The sequence below is a fragment of the Schistocerca americana genome, chromosome X (assembly GCF_021461395.2).
Source record: "Schistocerca americana isolate TAMUIC-IGC-003095 chromosome X, iqSchAmer2.1, whole genome shotgun sequence".
Taxonomy (NCBI): Eukaryota; Metazoa; Arthropoda; class Insecta; order Orthoptera; family Acrididae; genus Schistocerca; species Schistocerca americana.
This window is the reverse complement of record NC_060130.1, coordinates 967,085,147-967,098,404: the sequence shown is the minus strand read 5'-3', so window position 1 is coordinate 967,098,404 and position 13,258 is coordinate 967,085,147. Positions and strand designations below refer to the sequence as shown.

At 38.2% G+C, this 13,258-nt stretch overlaps 1 protein-coding gene across 4 annotated transcripts in view; it reads left to right on the top strand.

Moving 5' to 3' along the window:
- Positions 1-13,258, top strand: part of LOC124554705 (WD repeat-containing protein 7) — a 388,339-nt gene that overhangs the window by 357,849 nt on the left and 17,232 nt on the right. For all 4 annotated transcript variants that reach the window (XM_047128342.1, XM_047128340.1, XM_047128341.1 and 1 more), the window contains one exon: positions 965-1,147. In XM_047128342.1, the coding sequence (XP_046984298.1) occupies positions 965-1,147 (183 nt within the window). The remainder of the gene's footprint in view (positions 1-964; positions 1,148-13,258) is intronic.

Genomic DNA, 13,258 nt, shown 5'->3' with positions numbered 1-13,258 from the left:
AAAACTTTGTATTTCAGATCTTTATGCTACCAAGCTACTGCACATTACATTTTATGTTCAGCATGTGTTTAAAGAGATACAAGAATACAAAGTTTTAATTATGTATGCTGTGATTTTCATACCCAAGTTTGATTCAATTTATCTAGCATTGTTAGCCACATTGGGTAATTAAATAAATAATTTGTAGCTCAGACCATGGTCTTTCTAAGCAGCTCAGCTTTGGAGGGTTTTATAGAGCATAGTTATTTGCAAAATCAGGTCAAAAATACGACATTTTTGGCCTTTTTATGAAAACTTCAGTTTTGCACTTAATTTGTTCAGTACAGTAAATAAATGAAACTGAATATGTAAAAACCTTGTCTTGTTAGGTTACTACATGCCAAGTTTCACAGTAATCATACCTTTAGTCCCCGAGACATATGAAAGCCAAAATTTGACATTTTTTCGGGCAATTTTGCTTGAAATTTTCCGACTGGGTATCATTCATAAAATTCTTTTCTTTATTGTTCTTAAGAGAATACAAGAAGTTGTACAATATGGGCAAATTTCATTTCTTTCAACCAACTGTTGCCCAAGATATAACAGGTCAAAGGCACCAGAAATTCCTGTTCTCTCTGCGCAATGTCATGCATGGGATCAAACAAGAATAAACTGTACCTCTATTCTTCCAAGAAACACATCTTGCTGGTCCTGAACATCTATAACAACAGAAGTTAGTTCACAGAGGATGGTTCTCAGTCCACCAGTTTCAGCCTACTGATTGGGCACTTTTAAAACTACATGGATAGTTTTCAAAATTGTGTGTTTCAATTATTGTTTGATAATCTATTATATGAGGAGTCTTCGCATCACTACACTCATTAAGCAGATTAACAAGAAGCATAGGGTTTACATTTTTAGGAAATGCTCTTTTGTTCATGTTCACCTCTCAACTCCTAAATCTTTTTGTGTGTGTTTTTTATAGGTTATGGACATAGTGCTTCATTGCTTAGATCCAGGCCATCTAAAGACAAACCGCCTGAATGACATATTCCCTGCAGTATGTCGCTTCAATCAAGTTAGCCACTGTCCAAATACACGGCGTATTGCAGTTGGCGCAAAAGGTGGACAAGTAGCTTTGTATGAACTACGTTCCAATAAATGTCAGGTAAGATGGTTGCTGTTTCCTAAATGTAGTTGATGCATTGTGCGCTTTAGAGAGAGAGAGAGAGAGAGAGAGAGAGAGAGAGGGGGGGGGGTTCATGGAATTCTATAGTATTTAGGGAAATGTATAGATCAAGTGATACTCCACTACAGAATTTTGGAAGTGTGTAAAGCCAGTTTTGTTTCATCAATTCTGAATATGAATTGTATAAGAGGAAGAAAGATTTACATGAAGTACAAAATATATGCCAAAATGAAACTCAGAAAAGTCTGAAAGAAAAACTATTCAAAAAGTCTGTTACCATGGGAGATCTAAGAGATTGGGCACTCTGAATTCCAAGTGATATGAACGTTACTGGTTTCCAGGCTTCTTTGATCCGGTTAAACAGATACAGGAAATTGTATGTAAAAGGAAGTTGCAAAATTGTGAACTGTACCTCAAGTAAATCTTTGGAGGAAATATTATCAATAGGTTATACAATAGAGAAATTTGTAGCTAGTGTGAAGACAAAGCTTCTTGATAGCCTCTAAAATGTGGTGTATAAAGCCAGTCAGGTTTCGTGTAAGAATTGTTTGCAAACTGCAGTATATCATTTCGAGAGTAAAAAAGTCTGAGTCGCATATGTAGTTGATGAATGCTATGACACATTGTTATACAACATTGCCAGTGATAAGTATAATTGCATTACTGTTTCCACAGCTTTATATCTGTCTTCAGTAACATCAAGCCAAATTAGGACATAAATTAAAAAAAAACAAGGACTCTTTACTTGTAAAAATCTTGGAATCGACATAGCAAAAACAGGAAAAATGGGAAAGAATAATTTTCAATGTTAAATCTAAAATGTCTTCTCATCATCTGCAGAAAATAATTTGTTGCTTTTGTTGGACTCTTGTCCCGGACGTAATGACACCTCTACCTTTAGAATGCTGATGAAAAGAAATTCAGATTCCACCCAAGACAGATAGTGTGATTAAGCCCCTCAATAAAAAAATTTTGAACGGTGTAAAACACTTTTCAGAAAATTTTCAGGCTATATAATTTTTGATAGCTCTTGTCATTTCATGTTTATCAGAAGAACAGTACTGTTAAACTTCAGTCATTTCTGCATTGTCAGTTTGTGTCACCACATTTTACTAATTCGATCAAGTATGCCTGGTATGGAGCACAATATGCAGAACAATGTCATGACCATTTCTTACTGAGATCTATTGCTGCCTAAATAAAACTAGTAATAATTGTGAAGTGTCTGAATGCATTAATTTTTCCTTTATCAGGTGTGCCTGGTGTAAGAAAATTTTTTTCCGGCATCCAATAAACAATTTGGATTTTTGTAATGACTACAGGAAGTAAACATGGAACGGATTCATTTTTAGTAAAATGTACTTTACTCAAAAATTATTATAAGAACTGTGCTGAGGGAATTTTTATGAAACATTTAATGTCAAAAAATTAAAATCCTGCTTATGGAAGACATTTGTAATGTATCATAATACACTTCTTGATTTTCTTTCCTCTGCTAGTCACTTGTGTAATAATTACATGTCAACATTGAGGTCATTAGAGACTGAGCACAAGCTCAGATTGTGTCAAGGATGGGGAAGGAAATTGGCCATTTCCTTTCAAAGGAACCATCCTGGCATTTGCCTGGAACGATTTAGGGAGACCATGGAAAACCTGAATTTGGATGGGTGGATGCAGGTTTGAATCATTGTCCACCCAAAGAAGAGTCCAGTGTGCTAACCACGGCACCACTTCCCTCGGTTTTAGCTGTCGATATGAATGGCAAGTTATACAAAACATTAATGATTTACGACATTTTTGGTATGATTTAAGTACTTAAAATTCATGTATTTGTGCTTTGGACTTCGCACTATATGACACTACATTTGCATCTCATGGCTGTGTCTGCTTATTCAATGATTCGTGCTCTAGGCAGGAAGGGCTGTGCAAACTGTTGTTATAACCAGTTCGTTGTGTGACGAAAATGAGTAACTTTAACATATTTTAAAAAATACTTGTAGTGCACAAGATAAAATTTTGACAGTGCATTTCATTCAGTGTATTCTTCCTGCATGAAAGATTAAGGGTAGGTTTCGACTGTCGGATTGGACCATTTCCTTGTAAGAGTTTCAGAGATGTTAAACATGTGGAAGCCTAGATGATATTAAAAAGTTTCAAAAATTTTACCTTGTTATAGAACCACACTCTCAGGTTATAATTTATAAAATAGTTACTGGCAAGTATTAAAATGTTACACAGCCATTGTCCAGTAAGAGCACATGACTTTATGCTATGTATGCACTTATTACTAGTAGCTGTGAACAGACTTAGTTAAAAGTTTTGTTTCAGTGGAGCGATATTTGGCACATAATCTGTTATATAAAACAAATTAAAAAGGTATAAAGAATGAGATAGTGAGTGTAAAGTAATCTATATTTATAAGTTGGACTTCCATAAAATATTAACATGTCAGGTAATTGATATGAAATTATTTTATGTGCTAAGGAGTGTGATAACACAAGATCTTATTACTGGTGAAGGTCAGTGGGGAAGAAATGAGACAAATATTTCATTGTCCTGGAAGTCCATCACTAGATGATGATGTAGAAATTGACAGAGGTCATATACTGGGTGAACATTAATAAAACTGACAAACTGTAGGGACAGATTCTTGACTGGAAATGGGGCGAAAAAAGATCATATGTGCATGTGTCCGTAAATGAATCATTGCCACGCTAGATGGTGCTCATGAATGAAAGTTCCTTTGACCGTGCACCATGTGTTCCTTGTGCGTAACAGGGTGTGCAATTCACACAGCATACTGTAAGCAGCAAGGTGGTCCATTATTCATGTTGGGCACAAGCCGAGATGGTGTTTGTGTATGGTCATGCAGATGCTAACTTTAGAGTTAGCATATTATGTAGAACCCGGTCCTCCAGATCTGGTGTAAACACAGTCTGTCGCCTCCCTGCACATTTGTCTGTTTGAAAGGACCCATGATCACACAAATGCCCAAAAAGGGCTTTTAAAGTTGTGTGATGTGGTTGGTGTCTGTGAGGGTACTTGTTTTGGTATAACTGTGCTGCCTGTCGACCATTTCCATCTGCTTGGCTATACACAACCACCACTTCGGTTTGTTCCTGACACGAATACCAGTCCATTCTGCTGCTTACAGTATGTCGCATCAATCGCACAGCTTGCAACACACAAGGAACTTCCATTAATCAGCGCCATCTATGCGCAACGATGCTTTCCCGAATGTAGGTTCATAGGATCTTTCTTCCTCCATTTCCAGTCAGGAATCCATCCCGTCAGTTTTATTAACAATCACCTTGTATAGAGTACTGGAAAATTTCATTATGGTGTGAAATGTACCTACCTGTGATTTCTTGTTTGCATTCAGTGTCTCACCAGTGGAAGTTCTGTGAATTACTGAAAACTGGTTTTAAAGTAACGTCTCCAATAACGTAGGCAAAACAACTTTTAATTAATTTTACTTGTTCCATATTCATTGTTGCTATTGACAATGTGATGACCAATTTCAGCCCATCTGTAAAATTTTGGTCACACGCAGGCACTTCCAACATCCTACTATTTAGTGTAACAGTGTCCATCTATTCACAGTGCAAATTTACAATAGAGTTCTGACAGAGAAACAACGTAACTTTAACTGCAGTTTACAGAGTCAGTGAACACAGATATAAGACACAAATACACAGACGTTCATAATGTTTACACGAGGAGGTGCCCAAATGGAAGCTTATTGACTGATTACCTCAGAGAAGTTAACAAGTAGTAGTGCAGGTTCCTGCTTGATGACACAGTACATGATTCTCACAGATATGCTGATCGTAGGAAGATGGCAATGAACTTCTATGGAAATATTAATTATGTATGAACTCGTACAGATCTTGTTACGTACTTCTTACATGATTGCCAAATTTTTCTACATGTTACTCATGTTACTCCTGGCAGCAGACTGAAGATTTCTGGGAGGGGAGGGGTACTTATAAACTGGCGTAATGATATTTCGGAATCTTGGAAACTACACATTTGTTAATAAATCTGTATGGTTCAAATTTATGAGAGAGGAAGGGCTGTATGTTCAGTCAGTAATTTGGTTTACACAATTAGTGGTTAATTAACAAAATATAAAGATTTACAGGACTTTTTATGTAACTACATTGCGCACTGTTAATTACCTATTATGGGTATGGTGGACAGATTTGAAATTATGTTAAATTGTGTAAATGGTTAATGGATGGCTTATTGTCAAATTTGTGTCATTATACCTGTTTAACACCCCAAAGGCAACAGCAATTTTGAGTGTGTCCGAACTTCATTTATCATTGTCTTGCAAGTCAATTAGTTTCATAAAAATTGAAACATATTACAGAAAAGTCTGGATCCGATTATTTTAGAAAGTTCACTGCCTTTTGGTGTCTTAGTTTAAAATTGGAAAAGAATTTAAAATCCCTGAATCACTTAACTCCTACACCATTCTCCATGCAGCACAGTTCGTGACATTGCTCCCTCTCTAGGAGAAAAAGCAACACGATGGCTTGAGCACACTGGGTCTAGATCTTGTCCACAGTCTTCTATATGAGAGCGCTAGCAGATCCTTGTGGTTTTGCCTGTTGTCATGTTCTCTTCACTATGAGGAGCATCGAAAGTAGCTCCTTACTTTAAAGCTTCAAGATCACTGAGTGGGCCTTCAGTTTCCTTGAATTGGGAGTCTCTATTGTCAGTCTCCACCTCTGAACTTCAGTAGTGTTTCATGTGGAGGACATGAATAATGTCTCTGCATTTTTGTCTTTGCGAAGAAGGGTCATAATCCTCAACTTCATAGTGACATCCAGACAAGCAACAAATATTGATACAGCCCAAATTAGGGTGCAGAAACCCATACAAACTCTGAGACTGTATATCACTGGCCAGTGCTTGCTGTTGTGGTGCTCTTAGCGCTTCTCCTGAATGTCAAGGCTCCATATGAGAGCCGGCTGTCTTGCTTGATTGGTGCAGGTGATGAGGTGTTTCACATAATCTTCCTGAGTATCGTCTACATGAAATGGGAACAGTGTATCCACTGACATTTCAGCCTCATGACTGTGAAGCAGAAAGGATGATACCAAAAAATGGGGTGAATAGAAACAAAATTTCCAGAAAAGTGCTATGGTACTGCGTTTGGAGGCAAATGAGAATATCATTCAAATATTTGTTTTTCTATGTTGGTAGTGAACCTAACGAGGAAATTATGAATTTCCAAATTGGTGATACTGTCAGCTGATATTTTGTTTATTCTGTGATAAACATCATATGTGATGGTGAATTTGCTAAGTACCAGTGTAAGTTGTGTTGTTTTAATTTAAGTACTTGAAAAGCAAATTTGCAATTCCATTTAATTAATCAAAAGTTCAGTTTTAAAGTATGCTTTAGTTGTGACTTGTGTTTCAGCTAATTGAAAACATAGCGTTATGCTTTTGGAATTTTTGGGGTGATTAGAAACAGTTAATTGCCTGTGTTGCTTCAGGAGAAGACTAACAATTTAATGGAGATGAAGATCCACATGGCACAGTTCCTAACCCAGTAGATTATACTGTGATCAGAGTACATGGAAAAAGTAGGCAGTTTTTAGACTGTATGCATGAAAATTTATTTTATACAAAAATCAAGGCCGATTAAACAACGATTAAACATTTTTAGTGGAGGGGACAATGTTTGGAAGCTCTCTGTTATTTCTGGAGAGTACCTAAGACTTTGTAGATTCAAAGACATGATCATTTCTAAAGTTGATATCAGTGACTTAATTTATTAAGAAAGAAACCAAGTTCATCAGTTCAGTGTTATAAAACATAATTACTGACATAACACCGTTTGTTTGGAAAATACAATAAAAGTCACAGTTCGTGCAAAATTCTTATTTCTTTACTGAATAACACTTTTTTTTTAACCAGATAAATTTTGTTTCTCATTTCCTAGAACCACAACTGATTTTGACATGTTACTATTCACCCAATCAACCAATGCAACAACAAAAAGTTTAACATTGCTGTTTCCATTCACCCCCCTCTCTAGGGTGATAGAAACACAATTCCCCCCCCCCCCCCATGTTATAGAACAGAGCTAGGTTCTAGAACTAATTGTAAGTTTAAGGTTAGGCACAGCATATAATCCAGTATAATTTTGATTTTAATTTCTCTTTTTAAAATTATCAAGTTTGTCTTTTAAAGTTGAAAACTGCTTCTATTCACCCCATTTTGTGGTTTGAAGCCCGTATTAGCCTGTTCGTGTAAATGTTGCAAAGGGTAGTTTTGTATCCCAAGTGCTCCATTTGATATAATTGTACATTGAGAGAATATCTGACAGTGTCTTATTGAAGCATTCTTTCAGGCCATTTGTATGTGGGGGATACGCAATAGTCATCCAGTGGGTAATCGCAATGTGAAGTTACCTCTGACAGTAGTCTTGACTAGAAAACTTATAACATAATCAGAGATCGTCACATGGGGTGCTCCATGCTTCAAGATGCTGTATTCTACAAGGAACCTTGCAGTTTCCTGAGCTTTTTCAGTCATCGCAGCTTTGTTGACAGTGTAGTAGGTGAGCTCGTCATCAATTCCTATTTGTTGACTGTAGGAACCTCCCCAAGAGGTCAATTTCAGTCTGGTGGAATGGTACTGTTGCAGGCAGAATCGGTATCAGATGCAACAGAGCTAACTGCAGCATTGCTGGCATTCCTTGCATTGGCTCACACAATGTCTAATTGGTTGGTAGAAACCAGGGAAGTGATACCCGTGTCTGAGAATGGTGATCTTTCTCATTGGTGAATGGTTTGCCAAATACAGCTAGAACATGTCGATGGCCCAAAAAACTGCAAGGCACTCCTTCTCAGCTGTAGAGTGGTTACTGACATACTTTCAGAGTACTTTGGAAGCACAAACTATCACCTCTTTAGCACCTTTTTCTGAAATTGTAGTAGAACTGCTTCAACCCAAAACAACTAACATCAATGTGAAGTTTTGTCTCAGCTTTCGCGTCATACAATACTAGGACTGGAGTTGCTGTTAAAACCTCCTTAAGGATAAGGGAAGATCTTTCTTATGCCTCATTCCAGGAAAATTTGGCATCTCTCAGCAGTAGTTCTTGCAAGGATTGTGATTTGGTACAAAGTCCTTTATTATGAATCGCTGGTTGTACGAGAACATTCTGAGAAAACCTCTCACATCACAAATGTGCTGAGGAGTCAGAAAATATGCATCCATTTCTTTTCTGTTGCATTTCCTCAGTGCACTGCTGCCACCTGAAGAACTCCTTGGTTCTTATGACATCAATTACTAAAAGAGCTTGGCACATATCTTATGTGATTCCTTTCATAAGGTGTGAGATTTTGTTATGTTCTGTTACATTTGGACACACAATGTGGCATAGAATCCAGACATTCTGTATGTACGACTGTGTCATTTCCCCATGATGTTGCCCTGCTTTTAAATTGTTCTCACACTAAGTGGACTTGTTGCTGATTGTCCTCTCTCTCTCCCCCCCCCCCCCCCCCCCCCCCCTCTCTCCCTCTCCTGGAATTTGTCCCAGCTGTCAGCCTTCTCTCCATTGTTCTTGAACCACCGATGGACTGTCCCCTCCAAGTAATAGTATACATTTGTCAAACCCGTCATGTCATCCCACTTCTTGTATTTGACAGCTCAGTCAAATTCTTTGTCATTTCATCGGGTCATGACCAGTGGCTCTGGATAACACTGAGATGGGTGCCGGATGTGCAGCTGACGTGTTGCTATTTTGGAGTCCACTGGTTTTCTTAATATACAGACAAACAATGCTCTGTTTGTATTCTGATCTCTAACAGTGTGGGCGACAGCTTTTGTGTTGCCTAATTGGAGCCATGATGATATAGATGTTTTAAAGTACCCAGTGTCTCCAGAAAATGACATCATGTCTTCACTACAATAAAGTCAAAATCAAGAAGCAGGGTCATCATTGAAGTTCAATTTGTAGCACGAAAGCATTTTTATTATGAGCACCAATAGACAGAAAAGAGGACTGAGCTACTGAATCGAGAGTGCTACTGTTTATACAAAGCTCTAATATTCCAGAATATACAAACACAACATAATTTGAGAACCTGCCAGATATGATGAATACTTAATAACAAATAATTTCTGGTGGCCGGGTTTGAGCTGGTGATCAGCAACACGCCGGTCAGCAACGCTAACTACCGTGTCACACTGCCTGCAACACAGCTCATGGCAAATTGTACATGATACTGTGACATATACTTCTAGAAGAGTACCTTGTATTAGGCTCAAGGTTCTGCATAAATTACACTATAAAACAAGACAAGGAAGAAGTCTCTATCCAAGAAGCTGCATAAATTACACTATAAAACAAGACAAGGAAGAAGGCTCTATCCAAGAAGAAAGATTTCAAGACTTCAGATATCTAGACATGTTAACCACTCCATGAAAGAAGAGTTATGCATGATAAAAATTGAAAAATGGGGGTAATTTGTGTTGAGTATACTAGAAATAGATCCCTGAAGAATACTATTAACAATTTTAGAGCCGAAAAGAAAAAAGTTTTCAGACCCAGGTGAGATTCCTTTCAAACTAATGCATGCCTTAATTGATCAAATAGAGATGTATCTCTGTGAACTGTAGAAGTGCCACATGTAAGGAAAAAACTACACCTAAGAAAAATAATTAAGTGGTGATTATTAATAAAGGGCAGGTCAAGGATACAATTATACCCAAATCCTACATACTCATTTGTCTCATAAATGTTCAGGGTAAGATATTTGATAATCTGTTTGACATAATATTGCCAAACTGTGGGGTACCACATTCTGTGTGCCCTGACCAGCATGGCTATAGCAGAGGAAGATCAGCAGAAGATCCAGTAAATAAGGGTATCTTACTGGCAATGGACAACACTACAAATCTAGCCATAACAATTTGTAATGTATGTGTATTTGAAAGCTTCCGGTCACTGGTATTCTTCAGCTGACTGAGTCGGAGTGTTCAGAGGTGCTGTACTACTGCCCAAGGCACTATTGCCATGGAAGATAGCCAGTGTCAAACCTTTGCCATGGAAGACACCCAGTGTCAAACCAGAGTTTGGGGTATAGCATGGAGCCCATACTATAAAATTTACAGGACAGTGGTAACATTAGTGGAGCAGTGCTATTAAGCTGTTCTCTGTAAGCTGCGACTCAAGAAGAATTGTCAAAGACAGTTGTAGTGCTTAGATTGCACCCTTTAAGTTTGTGGAACTACTCCAAATTCATTGTCAAAGCGTTAAGCTAACGTTAGCATCACAAAAAATGTTGTACCCTTTGTCAGTTGGCAAGTTGTCAAGACATCCTGTTATAAGTTGCTGATGTGATGATTACATCAAGTATAGTAATGAGATATCTATGTGTGTTCATATAGGAATGCTGTAACTTCCCATGGCATATAGGATAAGCAAGCAGAAAAAGTGAAAGACAGTGCATCAAATTATTAAAATTACAATGGGACAGTTTCAACTCTCCTAAAAGCTGTTGGCTAAACCGACAGCCTATATTTAATGCCCAGAATGAACGTTTCACTCTGGCTGTTCAAAACTGTGTGTCAGACTGAAACACAAGCTGGGAATCATGCCTTTAGCAGAAAATGCTCTTACTGAGGGCTGAGCTATTCAGACACCCACAACCTTTTCATGATGACAGAAGTGAAGCTGTGAGGGCATCTAAGAGCATTTCCTATTGAAGACAAGGTTTGAGGTTCAAGTCACACAGTTTTTATCTGCAAGGAAGTATATTGGTTACTGTTGTGCCGTGTATTTTGAATGTATAAGTCTGTAGATGTGTTCTACTGAGGTTGACGGGCTTCTTGTCCACAATACTGATGCATTGTTAGTTATTCTGGGAACCTAAAAAGTGGCAAATGAAACACCCTTTGGGCTAGAGAAAGATAATCAAATGCAGTTGTACAGTTCTTGGAACTGAGGCTAATATGGAGAAAAAATTTTATCTCATTTTGAAACTGTGGAAAATTGACTGGGATGTTTCCAGCAGTGGTATAACATCATCATAACAACATATAATTTCCTCCTCAACTTGGGGAATTGGGGGGGATTTAAGACTCTAATTTTTTAAAAATTAGATGATAACACTATCACCCTGAGAACTATACCTATGGAGCACATTATTGCTAAATACCGAAGCAGCCATTTGGACCCTTCCTTGTGAAAGAGCAGAGGAAATACGCACTGAAACAGCCAGGATACTGTGCAGAGCATAACCACCAGTTTGCAAAGTGAAGGAAGAAGAGGTACAAGCTATTCAGAACCTTAAAGCTGACAAAAGTATATTGGTACTGCCTGCCAAAAAGGGAAATGCTACCATCGTAATGAAGATCGAAGATAATGAGAGTAGACCCAGGACCTCTTAGATCCAACAATATACCAAAAACTAAGTGCAGATCTGACACTGCATATCATATGGAATACGAAATGGTTAATCATAATCACTGACAAAGGAAATAGTCCAGAAGACTGCCTGTCGCATTTGAGTGAGTGATTTCAGAAATGTGGTTTCTGTGGTTCAGTGAACCACTGTATCAATTAACGTGTTGGAATTGCTGCTGAAATGCTTTCATGTGTCTGAGGCTTACTGCACATTAAGGCTGTCTCTAGCACAAAAAGGAGTGCACAATGCTGCAACCAAAATTTTTGATCACTTGCCCAGTGATACAAAATGTCTATTAGTAGAAGTTTTAATGGCAGTTGTATTTTCAGTTGGGTAACGTACCAGTAGTATTTTAATGTAGTAGAAAAAATTCCTTCTTTTTAAAAAATAATGTGTAGCCAGTAGTAAAAATTATTATAAAAGTAGTGGTTCAGTACAGATGTGTGGGATTGTAGGGCCTCTTTAGTTATCAAGAATGTAGGCTGTAATTATTACAGAATAAATAAATAAATTATGAAGAAAAAGTTTTCAAGTGAACAGCCAGATCATTGTCAGATATGAATACTATTTTGAAAACAATGAATGTACCTGCGTGACATGATGTTCTCTCCATTTGCATGATAACTTTTCCTTCCTACTATACGACATGAGAAACTGAGGTGTCTTAACAAATAAACAAATAAGTTTATGAGCTTGCTTCCACTCGTAAAACAAGGCTTTTGGCATCATGATTCAGTGAATAGAAGATTGATTTGTTGGACTGGCATGTTCCAAGTGTTGCCCTGAAATTCCTATGACATTTTTCTGGATAAAATAGGTCATTTGTTGCATGCCATATCAGTAAACCCAAAAACCAGCAACATTGCTGCAATAATGAAAACATTTGTTACGTCCAGTATATCTGAACTTAGTGGAATGGCTTCTGTGAACATGGGGCACTGTAATACCAGGAAGTGGTCTACATGCAGTTGGTTGCCTGGGTTAAATGTAAGAGAGGGCCTGATGGTGCTAATCTTACCAGGGTAAACAAATCAATAAATAAAAAGTAAACTTAGTTGTATATCTGGTGTTTTTGGAGTGTACAACAAAAGGAATCCAGACTTGACAACAAATAGTGTATGTAATTATCGCACTTCCAGAAATTCCATAAAAGTCACCCTTTTTTATCAGTAGAAGATGATATATAAAGCTCTGACTCTCAAGTATAAGTAGGAAACAAAGTTGTAATATACACTCCTGGAAATGGAAAAAAGAACACATTGACACCGGTGTGTCAGACCCACCATACTTGCTCCAGACACTGCGAGAGGGCTGTACAAGCAATGATCACACGCACGGCACAGCGGACACACCAGGAACCGCGGTGTTGGCCGTCGAATGGCGCTAGCTGCGCAGCATTTCTGCACCGCCGCCGTCAGTGTCAGCCAGTTTGCTGTGGCATACGGAGCTCCATCGCAGTCTTTAACACTGGTAGCATGCCGCGACAGCGTGGACGTGAACCGTATGTGCAGTTGACGGACTTTGAGCGAGGGCGTATAGTGGGCATGCGGGAGGCCGGGTGGACGTACTGCCGAATTGCTGAACACGTGGGGCTTGAGGTCTCCACAGTACATCGATGTTGTCGCCAGTGGTCGGCGGAAGGTGCACGTGCC